This window comes from Hemibagrus wyckioides, linkage group LG02 (genome assembly GCF_019097595.1).
Source record: "Hemibagrus wyckioides isolate EC202008001 linkage group LG02, SWU_Hwy_1.0, whole genome shotgun sequence".
Classification (NCBI taxonomy): domain Eukaryota; kingdom Metazoa; phylum Chordata; class Actinopteri; order Siluriformes; family Bagridae; genus Hemibagrus; species Hemibagrus wyckioides.
Window position 1 is genome coordinate 2,165,957 of NC_080711.1, and position 21,944 is coordinate 2,187,900.

Below are 21,944 nucleotides of genomic sequence, written 5' to 3' on the forward strand. Positions count from 1 at the left end.
CTCTCAGTGTTTATAATGATTTATAATCCCACTCTATGGTGTTTATAATGATTTATAATCCCACTCTATGGTGTATATAATGATTTATAATCCCACTCTCAGTGTTTATAATGATTTATAATCCCACTCTATGGTGTTTATAATGATTTATAATCCCACTCTATGGTGTTTATAATGATTTATAATCCCACTCTCAGTGTTTATAATGATTTATAATCCCACTCTCAGTGTTTATAATGATTTATAATCCCACTCTCAGTGTTTATAATGATTTATAATCCCACTCTGTGGTGTTTATAATGATTTATAATCCCACTCTCAGTGTTTATAATGATTTATAATCCCACTCTCAGTGTTTATAATGATATATCATCGCACTCTCAGTGTTTATAATGATTTATAGTCATATCCCTCTCAAGGTTTCTTCTTCTTACCATTTTAAGTAAAAGATAACCTTGTCCCCTAGACAGTACTTCACTTCATTCCGATTTGAGACACACCCTCCTCCCTCCATGGACACACACACACACACGCACGCACGCACACGGAACGTTTAAGAAAGCAGCATTTGTTTCCAGTCGGTCAAAATTTGGGTGTATCGTGTCGGTGTGTGTGTGTGTGAGAGATGGCGGCCCTGAGGACGGTGAGTTCACTCTGCTTTATCTTTTTACACTCATCTTCAGTGTGTGTGCGCGCGCATCTCTATTTCTGTGGGTGTGCGCGAGTGGGTCAATAATTAACCAGCTCTGGTTTAAAAAATAAGCTCGACTAGTTGAACCCGCGATTTTTAAAGCGTGAGGCTGAAAGTTTGCAGAAATGAATAAACAAACAAACAAATAAATAAAGCAAAACAGAATGAAGGGTAAGAAGCGCTTTCAGGTGCGCGTGCAAATAAAGTCGAAGCGAGTAGTGTGTTTATTTATTTGTTTATTTCCGAGTTTCTGCACCTTTTGCTTGAAGCGCCAAGGATTTCTTCAAGCCCTTGGACACAAACCTGAGTTGCCGGATCTTGTCAGCTCGCCAGCTCGGCTGATGCAACTCATTCTTAAACTTATTGATGGTTATTATTCTTATCATTTATTAAAAATAATGTGATTACGTCATTAATTATGGGGCTTGTACGATCATATGACCTTTTCCAAACGACATGAGGACTTTCTTCAGGTTGTTTCGATCAAATATGTTTATATGCCCATTATTAGATTATATTAAATTTAATAGAAATAGTTTTTTTTAAATAAAATGTTTCTGGTTGGTGTTTTTGAAGGGATTTTTTTTTTCCAGGGTCAAGCAGCTAAAACGATGATCCAAAACTGTGACGTCACATGGTCATTTGCATATTGGTTGAATCGTTCAGTTCGTTTGCTGTTACATGATGAATAGAGACTTCATTGGAAAAAAAAACTTTACTGCAGTCTGTTTATTTAAGAATAAAATAATCTTTTCTGACTATTTTTAAAGGTTTCTTTAATTTCTGTCGTCACAGATGAAATAAAGGACATTTTTACTGTAAATATCAGCAAGAAGTTAGTTTAAATTCATGAAACAGTATGTGGGTGTGAGGGAGGGGCAGGAAACTGTGATCACTGATAGGTTGTCAGGCAAAAAAAAAAAAAACTAATAGTAATCAGCGGTGGGAAAGATATTGATCAGTGATTGGTTGTCAGGAAGAATATAGTGGTCAGTAATGGACATGTGTGGTCATGGGGAATAGTGCTGGTCAGTGATTGGTTGTTGAGGGACAGTGGTGAGCAGTGACTATTTATTTATTTATTTATTTATCTATCTATATTTAATTAATGGACAGTGGTGAGCAGTGACTGTGTTTGTTTGTTTATTTATTTACTTTTATTTAATTAATGGACAGCGGGGAGCAGTGACTATTTATTTATTTTTATTGTATTGATTTTAATTAATGGATAGTGGGGAGCAGAGACTATTTATTTATTTATTAATTTATCTATATTTAATTAATGGACAGTGGTGAGCAGTGACTGTGTTTTTGTTTGTTTATTTATTTACTTTTATTTAATTAATGGACAGCGGGGAGCAGTGACTATTTATTTATTTTTATTGTATTGATTTTAATTAATGGATAGTGGGGAGCAGAGACTTATTTTATTTTATTTAATTTAATTATTGGACAGTGGTGAGTAGTGACTAAGGGAAAATAAAACGCACTCACACTAAAATGCACACTAAATTCTTGGAAGTGGCATGTGACCGCAAATCCCTGACCCTTGTGCCATGCAGCCATGCAACAAGAACAGCAACACAGTGTGTCACCTTGAGTGTGAAACTCAGTTATTGTGCATGAATTAATCTGAATGATGTGTTGTCTCACCCCCTACCTGTCTCTCTCTCTCTCTCTCTCTCTCTCTCTGTGTCTCTGTCTCTCTCTGTCTCTGTCTCTGTCTCTGCCTCTGCCTCTCTCTCAGGCATTATGTGGACGTTTCCTGCAGCCTCTCCCCGTGTGTTTGGGGTCTGTGCGCTTCGCCAGCTCCTCTTTCAAGGTAACTCTCTGACTGAACCTGATGAGCAGAGGTGTAACTCGATCCCTGAGCCGGGTTTCTGCTGGTCCTGGCCACGCCCTGCCGGTGGTGGAATGTATATGACGCGGGTTTTACGAGTCGAGGCGTCATACATTGTGCTCTGTTAAACCCTTCTGTGTGTGTGTGTGTGGCTCGGGCGGGGCTTGTGTGTTTTATGGCTGGTGTGTTTGTGGTGTTTGAAGTGTGCTCTGGGGATTTTCTCTCACTTTTTTTTTCTTTTTTTCCTCTGTTTTTTTTTTTGGCTTTATCACACTCTGCAGCACTTTCTCCTTTTTTCCTCACTCACAGCTCTTAATTTGATTACAATTTCAATAAATCTTTTTGTGAAATGCATGCATAATCACCCATGATGAATTAAAACAAAACCTGTCTATCCTTCCACACGTCTGCTTTCCCTCCCACCTCCCTCTCTCTCTCGCTCTCTCTCTCTCTCTCCCGCTGTCTCTCTCTCTCTCTCTCTCTCTCTCTCTCTCTCTCTCGTTCCTCCCCGTCTCTCCCCCTCTCAGGCTGCAGATCTGACCATCGAGAAGAGAAAGACCCTGAACCCTAAGCCTGACCTAAGCCCGTCCAGTCTGGGCTTTGGGAAGTTTTTCTCTGACCACATGTTGACTGTGAACTGGACAGAGAAAGGAGGATGGGAAGCTCCTCAGATTAAACCCTTCCAGAACCTGTCCCTCCACCCAGCCTCCTCCGCTCTGCACTACTCCATTGAGGTGCCAATACTTATTCATGACTCACAGTTACTGATTTTATAGCATGTGTAGCCAGAAAATGTTTAGATTTTAACTTTAGTAGACTTACCATGAGGCAAGTATCTTGTGGGCGTGGCCAAAATATACACGCTACAGCTGACTGTACAATTTTTGTGTGTGTGTCTGTGTGTGTGTGTGTCTGTGTGTGTGTGTGTCTGTGTGTGTGTGTGTCTGTGTGTGTGTGTGTCTGTGTGTGTGTGTGTCTGTGTGTGTGTGTCTGTGTGTGTGTGTCTGTGTGTGTGTGTCTGTGTGTGTGTGTCTGTGTGTCTGTGTGTGTGTGTCTGTGTGTGTGTGTCTGTGTGTGTGTGTGTCTGTGTGTGTGTGTGTCTGTCTGTGTGTGTGTCTGTCTGTGTGTGTGTCTGTCTGTCTGTGTGTGTGTCTGTCTGTGTGTCTGTCTGTGTGTGTCTGTCTGTCTGTGTGTGTCTGTCTGTCTGTCTGTGTGTGTCTGTCTGTCTGTCTGTCTGTGTGTGTCTGTCTGTCTGTCTGTGTCTGTCTGTCTGTGTGTGTGTTTTGGTCTGTAGCTGTTTGAGGGGATGAAGGCATTCCGTGGAGTGGATAATCAGATCCGTTTGTTCCGGCCCATGCTGAATATGGAGCGCATGCACCGCAGTGCAGACCGCTGCTGCCTTCCTGTGAGTCTGTCTCTCCATATACACACACACACACACACACACAAAAACGGAGAAATAGTAGTAGTAGTAATTTATTTGTCACATATACATTACTGCACAGTGAAATACCCCCTTTACATATCCCAACTTTGGAGCTTAGGGTCAGAGCTCGGGGTCAGCCATGATACAGCATGGAGGATTAAGGGCCTTGCTCAGGGGCCCAACAGTGGCAGCTTGACAGTGATGGGGCTTGAACCCTGATCTTCTGATGAACATCCCCAGAGCCTTAACCACTTAAGCTAGCACAGAAACGACACTCAAGCCTGTATATGAGTGTTACAAACCTAAATTAAAACATAAATAAGTGTATTAATTAATTCAGTATAAAATATAGAATTAAAATATAAAAAAAGAGAAAAAGATGGCTTATGTATTTTTATTTGGGCTGGGCAAGTTAACGCATTATTATCGTGTTAACCCATTAATTAATTAATGCCGACAATTATTTTATCGTGCATTAAGGCAGTTTTTATTATTTTGTAAATTATTTTAAAAGTCTGTTGTTCACTGGCTCTGAATACACATACAGACAAACCATGGGTGACAGGAGGGGTGGGATCTTGATCCGTATTGGCTTGGGATGAACATCATCACGCGTCTCAACCAATGAGAGCATTTGTGAAGATTGCTGTGGCGTTCACAGGAACCGGAGAAGAAATAGAACCGGCGGATAAACAAACATGGAGGCAAGGCAAACAAGGCACTGAACTTTTACATCGACATTTTCATTTTTAACTTCTTCCAGACGATAGATAGATAGATAGATAGATAGATAGATAGATAGATAGATAGATAGATAGATAGGCAGGCTACCTGTTCAATTTTGTGTATAACAATGCGATTAATCGTGATTTAAAAATTTTAACTGTTGCCCAGCCCTAATTTTTACATAAATAAATAAAATCATACACACTGAGAAACTAATTGTCAGATAAGTAAATGGGTAAAATATCAGATAAATTGTTAAATGAATAAAAAAAGGAATTCAGTTAAATATAAAAGATGTACATAAATAAATGGATGAAATATAGAATAAATTGTTGAATAATTAAATTAATTTAATTTAATATAAAAGATGTACATAAATGGATAAAATATTGGATAAATTGTTAGATAAATAAAATGAATTAAATTAAATATAAAAGATGTACATAAAATAAAGAAATAAGTTGTTTAAGATACAATGCAATATTCCTGTTAAAGTAAGTAAGCTGATTAATAAATAAAGAGTTAAATTTAATATTATAAGAAGGAAGTGGGAATAAAACAGCAGCCTGATCCTCCTCCTCATCATCTTCATCTCTGTGCTCTGGGTTCTGTCTTTATTCTCTGTGCTCTGGTGTCTCTGCAGCTGTTTGATAAACATGAGCTGCTGGAGTGCATTGAGAAGCTGATCCATTTGGACCAGGAGTGGGTTCCGTACTCCACCGACGCCAGCCTCTACATCAGACCCACCTTCATTGGCACCGAGGTCAGGCTTCACTCAGCGTATGCGTTAATGTACGTGTTTATCAGATCACATCTGATATGCTGCTATACTGACCCTTTTGGAATTCTCTTGTCTCTGATTGGCTCAGCCATCTTTGGGCGTGTCACGGCCAAACCACGCCTTCCTGTTCGTCATCGTGGGGCCGGTGGGGCCGTACTTTGCCACGGGAGCCTTCAATCCCGTGTCCCTGCTGGCAGACCCTCGCTTCGTCCGAGCCTGCAGAGGCGGAGTAGGAGCCTACAAAATGGGCAGGTCAGAGTCTTTATTTATTTACTTATTTATTTATTTTATTTATTTATGTTTTTAAATTTATTTATTTACATTTTTCAATATTTTAAAAATTTCTTCAATTTGTTTTTAACGAACACAAGAAGAGGAGAGAATAAACGTAGGACAAGAGAGGCAATTTCTAAATGTACTAAAAGGCTGATCCTTAATTTTTTATTATTTTTATTTATTTATTTTTTGGTCCATCCATGTTCTTTGTCCTTTTTTTTTTTTCCTCACCCCCTTTTTCTTATTCCCGTTCCAGGCTATTTTGTTTTGTTTTTGTTTTAAAGTGACCATTAGGTTTTTTTTGTTTTTTTTTTTTATTTATTTTTTAATGTATTTTTCCTGTGCTTTTTTCTGTTTGTGAATTTCATGTTTTACTTTTCTTTTTTTTCTTTTATTTATATTTTGTTTATTTGTTTGTTTGAAGAAGAATAAAACGCTCTTCACTCAGACAGAAGTAAAGTTGAAGTCTCATGCAATGCTGTGTGCGCACTCACACACACACACACACACACACACACACACACACACACACACACACACACACACGTCACTGCTGCACAGACTTTTTGAAACTAAAGCAGTAAAACATGCTGAGTGAGGAGGAGGATTAGACAGGATTTACCTCTTATACAAACACACACACACACTGATTCATGGAGGGAGTGTGATGATTGTGCGGTGTTTGAGGTGTTTGGGTGGTGTTGTAAAATGTGAAATACTGACTGATCTCTGCTACTTCAGATGGATGTTAAAGCAGGAATGTGTGTGTGTGTGTTTCAGTAACTATGGGCCTACTATAGCCATCCAGAACGAGGCGGTGAAGCAGGGCTGTCAGCAGGTGCTGTGGCTGTACGGAGAGAGAGAGGAGATCACTGAGGTCGGAACCATGAACCTTTTCATCTACTGGACCAATGAGAAAGGAGGTGAGACTCTCCCTCCCTCCCTCTCTCTCTCTGTCTCTCTCTCTCACCTACACTCAGTAAGCTTTATTGGTAGGACCTTATACATGTACAGTATTGCCAAAGCATTAATGTAAAGAGAAGAACATCTCTCTCTCTCTCTCTCTCTCTCTCTCTCTCTCATAATGTATCTGTCTGTCTCTCTCTCTCTCTCTGTGTGTGTGTGTGTGTGTGTAAAGTAATTATTGCAGAACACACCACACATGCACAGGTTATTCTCGTCTCTGATTCCGTCTCAGGAAAATTAAACACACACACACACGTCTTTCTTACTGGAGTGAAAACAGTAAGGGGAGGAGTGTGTAAACTCATATAAGAGATAAGAGAGTGTGATTAATCTCCGGTGGAAAATTTTGTTACAGCAGAGAGAAAACACTGAGGATAAAAACAGAACAGCAGCAGAAGTATGTTATACTGTATACATGTCTGTCTGTGTCTCTGTCTTGTCTCTCTGTCTGGCCTCTCTCTGTATCTTGCTCTCTCTCTCTCTCTCTCTCTCTCTCTATCTCTCTCTCTTTTTTTTTTTTGTGTGTGCGCGCATGCATCAGGACATATTTAAACATTAACACACTCCAGGTTGCTTGGATTCGACTTGACCTCTAGTAGACGACACACGTTAGACATCCCAACAGATTTTAAAAACCCACAGCGACACACCTTTAATGATGTGTGTCCTCTGTTATGTTGCACGTAAAGGACCACACTAATGGCAGTAACTCGCACAGTAAGACGCTGAGCATTGCTCATTAATCAGCGTGTGACTTCATTCAAACAAAAGTGTACACAGATGTGTGTGTGATTTTTCTGTTGCCGAGAGAGAGAGAGGAAACGAGTGCAAAGCTTTGGGTTTGTTTGTCCTTGGAGCGTCACTGAAGCCTGGACAGAGATCACAATCTGTGAAAAGGAGATATTAAAGACTCTAAGACTTGTTCAGATGATGATTATCTCCTGATATGAAGATCTGAAAGTTTCTAATAATTGTAGCAAAATGACAGCGGAGACTCAGTTGAGTGTGTGAACTGTGTGTGTTTTCTTTGTCTGCAGAGCGAGAGCTTGTCACTCCTCCACTAGATGGCATCATTCTCCCTGGAGTCACCAGACATTCTCTACTGGACCTGGCCAGGGAGTGGGTAAGTGTGAGAGGGAGAGAGAGAGAATGTGAGAGTGTTTGAGAATGTGTGTGAGAGAGAGAGAGTTTAGGAACATGCTAGTGTGTGACAGTGTTGACTGTAGTGTGTGTGTGTGTTTGTGTGTGTGTGTGTGTGTGTGTGTGTGTGTGTGTGTGGTGCAGGGTGAGTTTAAGGTGACAGAGAGGACTCTGGTGATGTCGGAGCTGATGGAGGCTCTGAATGGAGGACGAGTGTTGGAGGTGTTTGGATCAGGGACGGCGTGTGTGGTGTGTCCCGTCGGCAGCCTGCGCTATAAAGGACAGGTCGGACAACACGCCCTTTAGTAATACATCATTATTTGACTTGTGTAATGATATTATTTAATTTAAATAAAAATTCATAAATGATTTTTATAAATTATAATGTATTAATTCTTTAATAATACATAACAATAAATTATAATATTTAATAATAGATAATTAATAATAAATTTATTATTAATTATAATTTTATATATTTTATAATTGAAATGATATTTAAATTTTTTTCAATTTTAAAAATCATTAACTTGGTAAAAAATGATCAGAAGGAGTGGTGATTAGTCAGAGGAGCAACCATGTGGTCAGAGATGATGCTTCCACCACTGTGCTTCATAATCTGTTTCTCAGAGTGATGAGGGGGTCATCAGAGAAGGGAACACGTCTGTCCTCACCTTTATATTCACGTCTATCCGCATGTCTACCTTCAGGTCGATATATGCGTCTATCCTTGACCTCTATCTTTGACATCCATCTGCACGTCTGCCCTTCACGTCTATCCGCATGTCTACCTTCATGTCTGTCCTTCACATCTACTTTCAGGTCTATCCTTCACGTCTATCCTTCAGGTCTATCCACATGTCTTTCCTCACATCTACCTTCACGTCTGTCCTTCACCTCTACCTTTACATTTATCTTCACGTCTGTCTGCATGTCTATTCTCACGTGTGCTGAATTCTTCTAGCTTTGTCTTTTTTACTAACTCCTGTGGTTTTCTCGGCTCTTCTGTGAAGCCAGGACTTTGTGAAGATCAGGTTGTGGCTGTCGTGTGATAAACGTTTCCACTCTGAGCTGCGGCGCTCCTTCACGGTTACCCATGAGCCTCTGGGTTGTGTGTCTGACTTCTCATCACTGCGTCTTGGTTGTAATGAAATGTCAAGAATGTGGAATGGTTTATATATCAGTGATCTTACTGAGGAATCTTTTCTACAGGAATACGAAATCCCCACCATGAAGAACGGCCCTGAGCTCGCCACCAGGTTCTACAAAGAGCTCACTGATATCCAGGTAGATCACCACACACACACACCACCACCACCACACAAACTCTTACACATGCTTTCACACACACACACACCACCACACAAACTCTTACACATGCTTACACACACACACACCACCACACAAACTCTTACACATGCTTTCACACATGCTTTCACACACACACACACACACAAACTCTCTTACACATGCTTACACACGCACACTCAGTCTCTCTCTCTCTCTCTCTCTTTCTCACACACACACACACACTCAATCTCTCTCTCCCTCTCACACATGCTTTCTCTCTCTGTTTGTCTCACACACACACACACTTCTTTTATCTTCTCTGTACAAACCTGTTCATTTCCATCTTGTGCTGTTTTTTTTTTTCTTCTTCTTCTTTCCTTGCTCACAGTACGGACGCACGAGGAGGGACTGGGCTCCGGTCATCGCCCCGTGATTGGACACTGCTTTCCTCCAGTCACCTCCCGGAACCCTGAGTCCTGCAGACGGTCTGCTTTCCTACGTTTCCCGCTGTAGCTTTGTTTCGTCTTGCATTGGGTGTAGGGGCTAAAAAAGTTCTAAACTAATCTCTTTTACTAAACTTTGGAAACCTGTTACTGATCAACCGTTAAGGAAAGCAGCAAAACAAAACACACACCGCCACAATGACACCTCTAACCACACACACACACACACATTCTTCTGCTGTAACGTGAGAATAAACTAATCCCCCATGTAGTGTAGCATAGCAGCAGAGCTAAAAACTCAAGCACAATTTATGCAAATAACGTTTTGTAGAAATATCGTACGGTGCAATACGTTTCAGAGAGTCTCTGTAGAACGGTTACTGAGTGTCTGTTTGTTTAACAGGTAGCCACTAGCACATGCGTTTCTGTTGTTCTTCCAGCAGATGAGATATATATATATATATATATATATATATATATATATATATATAATAAGATTTATATATATATATATATATATATATAAGATTTTTTGTAAATGTAGAAATATATATTTAGTGGCAAAATACAGCGTCGTCTAGAAGTATTGGCACCCTTCATGAACATCATCTTTTTATTTATTTTATTTTTTATTTTTCAATTTTTTAAGGAAAATATTCCTTAGGATTGTTGATTTTTTTTTTTTTTTTTTTTTTTTTTTTTTTTTTTTGGGGGGGGGGGGGTGTCCAGTCAAGTGCGCACACACTCTCAATGGCATTATTATATATATACACACAAAATAATTTGCTAATGTAATGTAATGCTAAAGTAGAATTAGTGAGTGAAATATTTAAATAGTTTTGTTTTTTGATGGTTGTGGGTTTTCTTTTTTCTTCTTTTTCTTCCTCTAAATGGTCTCTTTTTTTTTTTTTTTTTTTTTCTTTATTATTTTTATTTTTTTAATTTTTTTTGGGGGGGGGGGGTGATGTAAATGGAGGGTGCCAATAATTAGGTCTGGAGCGTACTTCTATAAATCTTGTAACCAGCAGAACAAATATTGATGTTCCATAAATGTATATCAGCCAAATGTTGACCAGAAAGAAGAGGCGGAGTCGAGTGTTTTTAAATAGGAAACGTTTTTGTGTGTGTGTGAGAGAGAGAGAGAGAGCTGGAAAGGCAGGACACCAGATCACTCCTGATTTAAGGTCATGTACATCACTTCTTCAGAGTGCGGATGATTTAAGATACCTGCTGCAGATATTTCTATAAGATGAGTTTAAAGGTCACGAGCATTAAGTTGAAACTTAAAGTTGAGGAGGTTGAATCACAGAAAAACACTCCATGACACCTCTGCACTAAAGTGATGATGATATTAGCAAAACAAGTCCTTCATACTCATAAAGCCATTGCACTAGCTTCCTATACGTGTTAAAACTTGATTTTAAGTTTTTATTGTTTTCTTTTATCATATCAGGAAATGAATTTTCCTGAATTTTTGCCTCTTTTTTTTTGTCTTTATTCTCCTCCTAAGCCATCTCATTGCCTTTCTTTCCTTCTCCTAAGTGCCTGATGAACGCTAGAGCTGGTTGCTTTGCTTCACTTTGCATGAGGTTCTGCTTAAGACTTTTATTTTGACGTACTGTACACGAGCGATTCGGGATGGTCGGCTGTTACACTTCGTCTTGCTGTTACTGTGTTTTTACAATAAAAGTATATAAAAAAAAAAACCCAGGAGGTTGTGTTTCTGTCGTTGTAAATTTTGAGGAAAGGTTTTTGGAACATGCTTGTTATTTTAGATTAACCAGTAGAAGCCAAGTTTAGCTAGCTAACCTAACCACAGTGTACCTGTTAACTTGCTAGCTAGCTGTGTCTGATATCTTGCTCCAACATCAAGAATTATCACTTAATAGTTCAAAAGTTCAAACAGTTTTTCAGCTCCATTAGCACGTTTTAAGCACAGTTACCTCTATGATGGAACACACTCACATGGCTAGATGGCTAGCAAGCCACGTTATGCTATTCTAGCTGGATTTCTAACAATATACACACAAAAACAATGCTCATGTGAGGGATTTTATCTAAAAAATGTTTCCTATCTGCTAGCTCGATCAGTTTAAAAAAAGTCTTAAGTGAAACGGTTTGCTAATTGGCTTAAAATAACCCAATAGGCCCGAGTACATCCCCCTCCCGCATTCTGAAGTCAGACATTCTTCATCTGAAGAAGAAATTTCTTTATTTTTCAGTGGTATATTGGCTGAGGTTCAGAAAGTACAGCCCGCTTTCCCAAAATTACAGATTAAAAATAAAATAACGAATAAATTATTCGTAAATTCTCCTTAATGTCTTCATGTCATTAGCACGGCTGCTAATCAGCTACAAACCACAGCCCTGTTACTTTAACATCCAAACCTTCATAACTTTTCATGAATTTGTAAAGCTAATGGAGGTCACATGCTAATATTGTCCACGCTAACAAGGGCAGAATAAAATATCATTTATTTTAAATATTTTCATAATCGTAATCATGACGTAATCATGAGCGGTATTGTGATTGGTACGTGTCTAGGTGAAAGACCTCCAAGAAAGTGCGTTATATAAATCCCCAGTATCGGCATTAGCTTTAGTCCATTTTACAGGTTCTTCTCTGGTTTGGAATTGTCCTCTTCAAACACTGCGAGGGTTCTCTCCCCCACTGGGTTGTAGATGATTGCGTCCACTTCTCCTCCGCTGTTGGCAGATTTCTGGAAGTGGATCTCCAGCAGGTCTTGCAGGTTCTCCTTCTCCATGACGGCAGGGATTCCAGTCAGCAACACAGTCTTCAAGCAGGTCGTGTTGCACGTCTGAGGAGGGAATTACAGGACAGGTGAGACTTCTTAAACTTTATGGACTTGGGGGTTGGGTTGGGTTGGGCGAATGAGGGTTATTGGAGGTGGGGGTGGGGGTTGGTGGAGGTGAGGGTGGCTGTTTTGGAGGTTGGTGGACAAGGGGTGGCTGATGGGGGGTTGGTCCTGTTGAAGTTGGCTGATGGGGGAGTTTTTGGTGGTGAGGATAGCCGATGAGGGTTTGGTGGAAGTGATGGTAGCTGACTGGGGGTTGGTTGAGTTTAAGTTGGCCGATGGGGGGGGGGGTTGTTGGAGGTGGGGCAGCTAATGGGGGGTTTAGTGGAGGTGAGGGTAGCTGATGAGTGGATTGGTTGAGGTGAGATGGGTGGGGTTGGTGAAGGTGAAAGTAACTGATAGTGGGGTTGTTTTAGATCCCTAAAATAAATCTGGGAAAGGAAAATCATATAATGTGCATTCAGCATTAGTTAATTGAGCAGGTATAAAGTTCTTCTCACCCTGAGAAGCGTGATCTCGCCGTTGAGAAAGGGCGTGACTTTCACCTTATGTTTCTTTCCTTTGTCCATCTCAATCTCATGCACCTGTTTATCTGTAAGACCTTTGGCAACTAGAGGAAGAGAGTGAGATGCTGTGATGCAAATCCCAACTTTGACATATTTTCCTTCAAAATTCCAAACAATCCCCCAAAAATCTATATCAGTAGCAGCTTACTGGGGCTTGAACTCCTGACCTTCTGATCAGTAACCCATCAGTGTATTATTATAATAATATAATATAAACGTATATATTATACACACTGTTGCTATCTATGAATTTGATGACCACGTTGCCAGAATCTTCCAGCATGTCGACCTCCTCCACCTCGCCTCCTCCATATCTCGACTTGGAGAAATGAATCTCCAGCTTGTCCAGGATGCGATCCATGCTCTCTTTCTTGGGCAGGTTGGAGACAAGGATGCGTTGAGGACAAACCTGGGTGTCCATCTAAGGCGAAAAGAGAGTGAGGACGATTTGTAGCACTACCACAAGTATTGGATCGTCATGACGTGCTCGATGTGAGACGTTCTGCACTTTAATGCTAATGTAGCTAGCATAAAAAATAATGGAATTCAGCCACTTTGTCACCCTTTAATCTTTTCCATAGACATATCCTAGTCTTCATGCAATTGCTTCAAAATAAAGCTACAAAAATTTGAAATAGGGATTGATTTCATGTTGCAGCACAATTCTATCATTATACATTAGGAGGCGGGGCCTGTGTGGTCAGCAGATACCAAATGTCCACGATGGCAGCCTTTGTTCATGTTCAGTTACTTTATTTCATTTTATACAACTGAGGGTTAACGGCCTTGCTCAGGGGTCCAGCAGTGGCAGCTTGGTGGACCTGGGATTCAAACTCAGAACCTTCTGATCAGTAATCCAGCACCTTAACCACTAAGCTACTACATCCCACTGAAACAGTTATAATCGTGTAAGACCTCTGAAACATACCTCAAGAGCAGCTGGGACCAGAAAGTGCACTGGCTCAGCCCTCACAGTGATGGTACATTCCCCGAGATGTACCATGTGCTCCTTCAGAGCTAAGATCTTTTCAGCAACTGAGGAACGAAACAAAGAGACACAATTATACAATGCAGTAACCGTAAGTTCCCGTGATATCCACTGAAGCGAACTCTTCACACCTTCTTCCTCCTCGAAGGTGATAAATGCCGTGCCTCCCTCCATGGGGTAGATGATGCGAGGCTTTACATCGAAGCTCAGCGTGTCAGCTTCATTGCCCGTCTCTCCGTTAAACACAACCTTCTTCTCCGGCACTGCAGTGGACACCTGAAGAGCGGATTCAGGAGTTTAGTATTCTTCTTCTTTCCAATTCATCTAAATCATTACGATCGCTTATTATTTAAGTGGTGAACTTCCCAAACCTCAGTCTGTTGTTTCAAGCTCTGGTGGGTTTCGTGCATTTTATGTAGCTCCTGCTGGATTTTCAGAATCTCTGTATTCAGTCGCTTCTCCTCCTTTTTTAGCTCTAACAGTCTTTCCTACACAGAGAGGAATGGTTAGAAGGTCTTATCAGTTAATACACATCATGTCTTTGGTCCGTAACGTACATCACCTTTAGCTTGAGGCAAATTGTTCAGGTTGAAAGTCTTTTACGTGAAATCACTTTACAAATTTTCTTTAGTAACTTTCTAGATTTTTGATTCGCATTTCTTGTAGCTGAAATAATTCTTGACCAATATGATGATTCCTGATTGATGAAATTATTCTGAATTGTGAATCAGTGAATTGATGAAACAAATCAAAATTCAATATTTGATTCACTTTAACAGGTCAAAGACCAAGAGATAAAGAAGTGAATCACTAAAGTGAATCATGATTCATGAATCTTAATAATACTTTTATGAATCATGATTCATGAATCATAAAAGTATTTTTTTTGTGTGTGTGTTCAGTGTTTATACCGTGTTGGTTTTTTCTGACCTGCTCCTTCTCCAGTGCTTTAGTTTGGGTCATTTTATCATCCTCCACACGCTTTCTCGCGATGTCCACTCGTTGCAGGAACTCCTGAGTAAACCTGATGTTCATGTCTTTGGCATCTTGTAAAAACTTGCATTCCTTGATCATGTCATTGTATGCTGCCTGTGGACATTTAAACACATGTTCACGTGAGTTTGATTTTAAAGTGATTGGGATTATGGTGAAGTTACAGATGCTTTCTGACTGAGCGGCACCTTCAACTTCTCGATATCTTTCTGAAGGGATTTGAGGTTGTGTGATGGATCGTCATCAGAGACCAGTGAGAAATCCTGAAATCACATGGTCATCATGAGCGTCAGAGAGTACTGACCCATTATTTAAAACAAAGAAGAAGAAGCAGAACAAGAAGAAAATGAAGAAGTTCTCCATGATCTTTGGTCTGTTACCTCATCTGAAGACATCCTGGACATACAAGTCTGTGGAATGACAGCAGGAGTCCAGCTATCAAAGTTATTTGTGTGTATCTGTAAGTAAATAAATGATTTTTAATTAATAATAATTTTAATAGTAATAATACTTATAATGAGTGTTATAAAAGTGTAATAATACTTAATAGCAATAATAATAATAATAATAATAATAATAATAATAATAATAATAATAATTTTTAATTAAAATAAAAAAGAATAAAAAATAATAATTATGATTGCTTCTGTTATTATTATTATTATTATTATTATTATTATTATTATTATTATTATTATTATTAATTTTAAAGTTAAATTAAATTAAATTATAACATTAAAAAATGTCTGTTGGATGCTGTCTGTTTTTAATTTCTTAAGTGTTATTATTTTGTTCTTGTTTTTAGTGGATTTTAAAATAAAAAAATGAATTTAAGGGTTTTTTCTTTTTACATAAAATGTAAAAAAAAAATCATTATATTATATTATTATTCTATACTTTTTTATATTATTTTATATTTTAGATAATATAGTCCTGTGATGGTGACCTGTCCAGGGTGTACCCCTGCCTTTTGCCCAATGTGTGCTGGGATAGGCTCCAGCAGATCCCCGTGACCCTAATTAGGAATAAAGCAGGTATAGAAGATGGATGAATGGATGGATTTTAGGTATTATTATATTATTATATTCCTTCCACTTTCTGCAGTCTGGTGTCGGTGTGAGATCAGTGTAAAGTGTAAATGTAGTAAACAGGAAATAACTAGGTGTAGGCCTGTGTGTAGTGCAAGTACCTAAGGACAACTTTCTCACACTTCATTAGCGTCTTCATCCCAAAGGAAAGTAATCATTTCCCCTTAAAGTACCAAACTTCCCTAAAAACCTCATTAAAAACCTTAAACAAAACCTTAAACCTTTTTTTTCAACAATCACTTTTCCACTTTCACTTATTAAGTAATATTATCAGCTAATTATTTACAGTATCCATCTTTTTGGTTAAATAACATCTTTATACTCTCTGTAATGATCTATATTTGTTGATAAATGTAATATAATATATTATAATGAACAGAAATCTAGGAGAGGTTACGATACCTTCAGCTCTGCCGAAGCGCTCTGTATGTTTCACTTTCCTTTCTCAGACCTGAGGGGCGTTCCTCAGCTGTGACGTCGTTGTTGTTGATTAAGGATTTTTTTTTTTTAATTATTTATGTATATTTTTTGGAAACAAATTTATTATATGGAGGTGCAGAAAGTATTACTGTTTATTACAGATATTAAACTGGATACCGAGGTACTTTCTGTACGCGCACGAGAGCCGGCGACTGACCAATCACAGCGTGGCTAAAAAAACGCGGAAGTAACACGAGCAGCTGATAGCATGTTTACTGCTTTAGGCAAAATGTTTGATTGACTGGTTTTTTGGTGTTATTTTTGTAAGCCATGTACTCCGTAATAAATAAATCACGGAATTAAGCCTGTAGGGAAAATAAGAAACGTTTTTATTTGTAATGAGTAGAAAATATGTGCACGTATAAAAAAACACGTCCCATAAACACGTTATACTGCAGTCAGGTGACCTGATACCAATAAAAACTTTACATTTAATTCTACTTTGTTTTGAAATAACTATTTTGGGCCCTTTTGGGGGGGGGGGATTGATGGACATCACGTTAAAGTTTAATTTAATGCAGTAAATAAACAGGGAGGGAAGGATGGATGCACAGGGAGATAGAAAGAAGAGAGAAAGCGACGGATGAGAAAAATAAATAAAGAGACAGGGAGAGAGAACAGAGAGAGACAGATGCACAGAGAGGGGGGGTGGATGCACAGGGAGAGAGATGCAGAGAGGAGAGAAAGAGACAGGTGCACAGAGAGGGGGGGGATGCACAGGGAGAGAGATGCAGAGAGGAGAGAAAGAGACAGGTGCACAGGGGGGGGGGATGCACAGGGAGAGAGATGCAGAGAGGAGAGAGAGAGAGAGATGGATGGATGGATGGATGCACAGGGAGAGAAAGAAGAGAGAAAGCGACGGATGAGAAAAATAAATAAAGAGAAATAAAGAGACAGAGAGAGAAGAGAGAGAGACAAATTCTCGGGGGGGGGGGGTGGATGCACAGGGAGAGAGAGATGAAGAGAGAGAGGGGGGGGGGTGCATGCACAGGGAGAGAGATGCAGACAGGAGAGAGAGAGAGAGAGAGAGAGAGACAGAGAGAGAGAGAGATGGATGGATGGATGCACAGGGAGATAGAAAGAAGAGAGAAAGTGACGGATGAGAAAAATAAATAAAGAGAAATAAAGAGACAGGGAGAGAGAAGAGAGAGAGACAGATTCTCAGAGGGGGGGTGGATGCACAGGGAGAGAGATGAAGAGAGGGGGGGTGCACAGGGAGAGAGAGAGAGAGAGAGAGAGAGAGATGGATGGATGCACAGGGAGAGAGAGAGAGAGAGAGAGAGAGAGAGAGAGAGAGAGAGAGAGAGAGAGAGAGAGAGAGAGAGAGAGAGAGAGATGGATGGATGCACAGGGAGATAGAAAGAAGAGAGAAAGTGACGGATGAGAAAAATAAATAAAGAGAAATAAAGAGACAGAGAGAGAGAAGAGAGAGACAGATGCAGAGAGAGAGAGAGAGAGAGAGACAGACAGAGAGAGATGCACAGGAAGAGAGAGAAATGAGAGAAAGAGACATGTGCACAGAGAGAGAGAGAGAGAGTCATACATTCATTTCTCTGATAAATTGAGTTAGTCACAACGTCATCGCTAAAAATTACAAGCTACAACATCCAGGGAATGTTCTCTTCTTCATTTGTAGAAAAGAGCACTAACCCTGACTTTATAAATATTGTAAATAATTCAGATATATTTATACTACTGGAGACCTGGAGTCGGTTAGATATTAAAAACTCTACTCCTTTAAACTTTAGAGAATTACATACTCCATCCATAAAAAAATCCTCTGGTTAAAAATGGCAGGGATTCAGGAGGAATTATTGTTTGGTGTAAAGATGAACTTTGGCAGTATATTTCAGCAGTAAAAAAGGGAGGACACATATTTGGATGAAACTTAAGAAGGAATTAATTTGTTCAGGTGAGGATATTTACCTGTGTGCCATCTATAACCCCCCTCCCCCCCAACACACACCAGTCACCCTACCATGATGAGGACATCTTCCCAACACTCCAGTCAGAGATCACTCAGTTTCAGTCCCTAGGCTCAGTACTGTTAATGGGTGACCTGAACGCTAGAACGGGGAAGGAACTGGACTACATCAGTTCAGATGGAGTTAAATATATTAACAGTATACAAACAAATCATAACATGATACCTAAACCACGTCGTAGCTACGACCATGCACTAAACAAAAACGGAAAACAAATCCTACAGCGCTGCAAAAGCCTGGGTTTATACATAATTAATGGCAGAACAAAGGGTGACTTTCTGGGCCATTTTACCTACTGCTCCTCTTCAGGCAGTAGCACTGTGGACTACACTATAACAGATATAGAGCAAAATAAGATGAACTATTTCTTGGTAATGCCACAGCTGCCTCTTTCTGACCACAGCCACATAGTTATTAGCTTAAATAAAACAACCAGTCCACAACCACGCTCAAATCAGAAGCTCAAACTCTACTCCCTCCCAACCAAATTCCTCTGGAGAAATGACAGTCCTGCCCAGTATGAAGCTGAACTCCACAGCACTCGTGTCCAGAACGTGTTAGACGTGTTTCTATGCACTAAATTTGGAGATGAGGAAAAAAACATTAACTCAGCAACAGAGCAGCTAACAAATATTTTCTCTACATTGGCCAGGAGAGCACTGAAAAGAATAAAAATACACAAATCCAAAAAAAAGATAGCTAAAAATGCCTGGTTCGACAAAGAATGCCAAACTTCAAGTAAACAATTCAGATTACTATCTAACACAAAGCATAGAGACCCATTAAACCAGCTAATACGAAACGCTTACCATCAGAGTCTCAAAAACTACAAATCCTTACTACAGAGGAAAAGAGCCGAGCACATGACAGCAAAGCTCAACAAGATCGAGGAAGCGGTCAACAACAACACATTCTGGGAACTGTGGGACAGTTTAATCTCCCCCAAAAAAGATCAACATATTCACATTCGTGACCCAAACATCTGGTCTGAACATTTTGGACACCTCTATACTGAACGTGAACCAAAACCCAACCAAATACGACTGACCTCCCATCTCCACAACCTGGAACATACAGTAAAGGATCAGTTAAACCATTTTGACTCCCCAGTATTACTAAATGAATTAACAGAAAAGATTAAATCACTTAAGAATAAAAAGTCTTGTGGCCCAGACGGTATATACAACGAAATGCTAAAACATAGTTGCCCTAAACTGAGAAATGCTATTCTCAGATTATTCAATTTACTATTAAAATCAGGACACTTCCCCAAAAAATGGAAGGAAAATTATATCACTCCAATTTTTAAACAAGGTGACCAATACGACCCAAATAATTACAGGGGCATTACAGTGGGCAGCTGTCAGGAACAGCTGGACAGTTCCCTGCCAGGTCCAGAGAGGGCGCTGGCAGGTGAACCTTGGAAGCCTGCTTCTTTGTGTGTCTTTTGTTACGCCCTTCCTATTGTTCCTGTCCTGATTGTGTCACCTGTATCCCATTAGCCCTAATGTCTATCCCTATAAATAGGGATCCTTGTGTTTGTGTCCTTGTCCATGATTGTTATCTGTACCGTGGTTTCTGTTGGGGTTTTGTTTGTTAAGTTCCATGTCCAAACTAAGGTCTAGGTTTTGTTTCGTTTCGTTTTGTTTAGTTTAGTTAACCACGCCATGTCTAGTGTTACGTTTGTTTCCCTATGTCGCGTCTTAAATGTAATAAAAGCAGTGCTTCGCTGAATCCTGCGCATGGGTCTCATTACACCGTGTGCTGGCGTGCGCACACACACCACGGGCGTCTGGGGTCGAGCCCCGCATAGGGCGGGGGTCCCAGACGTTACAGCAGCAACCTCGGGAAATTATTCTGCAGCATTATAAACAGCAGATTAGTGAACTTCCTTCAAGAACACAAGACGCTACACCCTTGTCAAATAGGATTTCTGCCCAAACACAGAACTACTGACCACATTTACACCCTCCCTACACTCATCCAAAAACATGTCCACCAAACAAAAAGAGGCAAAATATTTGGCTGCTTCATCGATTTTAAAAAGCCTTTTGATTCAGTTTGGCACACCAGGCTCTTCATAAAGCTGATTCAGAGCGGAATAGGAGGAAAGACATATGACATCATAAAGGACATGTATGACCAGAACAAGTGCTGTGTTAAAATCACTGACCACAGAACTGAGTATTTCTATCAGACCAGAGGAGTTGGTCAGGGCTGCAGCCCGAGCCCAACACTATTCAATATTTTATCAATGAACTGGCCACAACCCTTCAGGAATCATCCTGCCCCGGACTGACCCTCGCGGGCAGAGAAATTAAATGTCTGCTCTATGCAGATGACCTGCTTTTACTGTCACCAACTGAGGAGGGACGACATGAAAGCCTCTCACTCTTACATCGTTAAAGCTCAAATTGGGCTTTACCAATAAACATCGAAAAATCCAAAGTAATGATATTCCAAAAGAAAACCGTCTTCAAAATAAGAAATATATATTTAAACTTGGCGAAACAATCCTTAGCTGTAATTATTTAGGTCTGACCATCTCTGCATCTGGACAATTCGACATGGCAATGAAAGATCTGACTGAAAAAGCTTGCAGGGTTTACTACAGCATCAGGAAACCTCTATATAAATTCAATGTTCCTGTTAAACTGTGGCTGAAAATATTTGACAGCACCATTAAACCAATTTTATTATATGGCAGTGAAATCTGGGGCCCCAAATATCAACTCAATTATGATTCCTGGGAAAAAAGCCCACCTGAAATCTTCCACAGTGAATTCTGCAAAAATATCCTGGGAGTCCACAGAAACGTCCCGAATCTGGGCTGCAGGGCGGAGCTCGGCAGGTTCCCTCTACTAGCTGATATTCAGAAAAGAACGGCTAAATTCTGGTTCCACCTGTCAGACTCACCCCCTGAACACTACCACCACTGGGCCTTTACACACAGAGCTGGACACCCAGAGAGTGACCCTTTACGTTATATAGTAGAGAAACACCAGTTAAACCCATCTGTCCAGCTCAGACAGACCAAATTAAAACAAACAGAAAAAACAACACAAGATGAAAACATTCACGATCGACAAAACAAAATCAAAGAAGTAAACAAATTAATGTACTTCAGTAGGATTAAATCGGATTATAAATTGGCAACATACCTTATTAACATAAAAAATTCACAACAAAGAAAACTTATGTCAAAGTACCGGCTGAGTGACCACGGTCTGACCGTGGAGACCGGCTGACACAGGCAGAGCTGGAGGCCCAGAGAGGAGAGACTGTGTCCACACTGCCCACAGCGAGCGGTAGAGGACGAGCTGCACTTCCTCACAGAGGTAGAAATTCTACCTGAATTCCTTCAGACTAATAATCTGGACAAACTCCTGTATGTTCTGGGAGAGAAGGCAGACTGTGTTGATCTGGCGGCTCAGTACGTCTCGTCCTGC

At 40.0% G+C, this 21,944-nt stretch overlaps 2 protein-coding genes across 3 annotated transcripts; one reads left to right on the plus strand and one right to left on the minus strand.

Moving 5' to 3' along the window:
- The first annotated feature begins 559 nt into the window (after positions 1–559).
- Positions 560–9,866, plus strand: bcat2 (branched chain amino-acid transaminase 2, mitochondrial). The gene is made up of 11 exons (XM_058417034.1): positions 560–643; positions 2,439–2,513; positions 3,059–3,265; positions 3,826–3,936; positions 5,327–5,446; positions 5,553–5,716; positions 6,521–6,663; positions 7,744–7,829; positions 7,991–8,131; positions 9,059–9,133; positions 9,525–9,866. Exons 1-11 carry the CDS (start codon positions 626–628, stop codon positions 9,567–9,569), a joined length of 1,185 nt encoding a protein of 394 aa, XP_058273017.1. The 5' UTR covers positions 560–625; the 3' UTR covers positions 9,570–9,866.
- An 827-nt stretch (positions 9,867–10,693) lies between these two features.
- ifi35 (interferon-induced protein 35) lies at positions 10,694–16,508 on the minus strand. 2 transcript variants are annotated; one of them, XM_058417046.1, is made up of 10 exons: positions 16,433–16,508; positions 15,323–15,400; positions 15,131–15,205; positions 14,880–15,038; positions 14,321–14,437; positions 14,081–14,225; positions 13,890–13,996; positions 13,196–13,382; positions 12,896–13,005; positions 10,694–12,398 (listed from the first exon to the last, which is right to left on the minus strand). In XM_058417046.1, exons 2-10 carry the CDS (start codon positions 15,344–15,346, stop codon positions 12,189–12,191), a joined length of 1,134 nt encoding a protein of 377 aa, XP_058273029.1. In that variant the 5' UTR covers positions 15,347–15,400; positions 16,433–16,508; the 3' UTR covers positions 10,694–12,188. The 2 variants fall into 2 exon arrangements, with proteins under 2 accessions (XP_058273029.1, XP_058273038.1); XM_058417055.1 differs by lacking the exon at positions 16,433–16,508 and adding an exon at positions 15,889–15,913.
- Positions 16,509–21,944: the final 5,436 nt, after the last annotated feature.

Bases quoted from the DNA above. Each gene is read 5' to 3' on its own strand.
- ifi35 (XM_058417046.1), bottom strand. From the start codon at position 15,346: ATGTCCAGGATGTCTTCAGATGAG. The intron at 14,438-14,879 runs GTCAGAAAAAAC...CTCTCTGTGTAG, and splicing joins AAGCACTGGAGAAGGAGCAG to GAAAGACTGTTAGAGCTAAA. The intron at 14,226-14,320 runs GTTTGGGAAGTT...TCCGCTCTTCAG, and splicing joins GCTTGAAACAACAGACTGAG to GTGTCCACTGCAGTGCCGGA.
- bcat2 (XM_058417034.1), top strand. The intron at 3,937-5,326 runs GTGAGTCTGTCT...GTGTCTCTGCAG, and splicing joins CAGACCGCTGCTGCCTTCCT to CTGTTTGATAAACATGAGCT. The intron at 8,132-9,058 runs GTCGGACAACAC...TCTTTTCTACAG, and splicing joins GCCTGCGCTATAAAGGACAG to GAATACGAAATCCCCACCAT.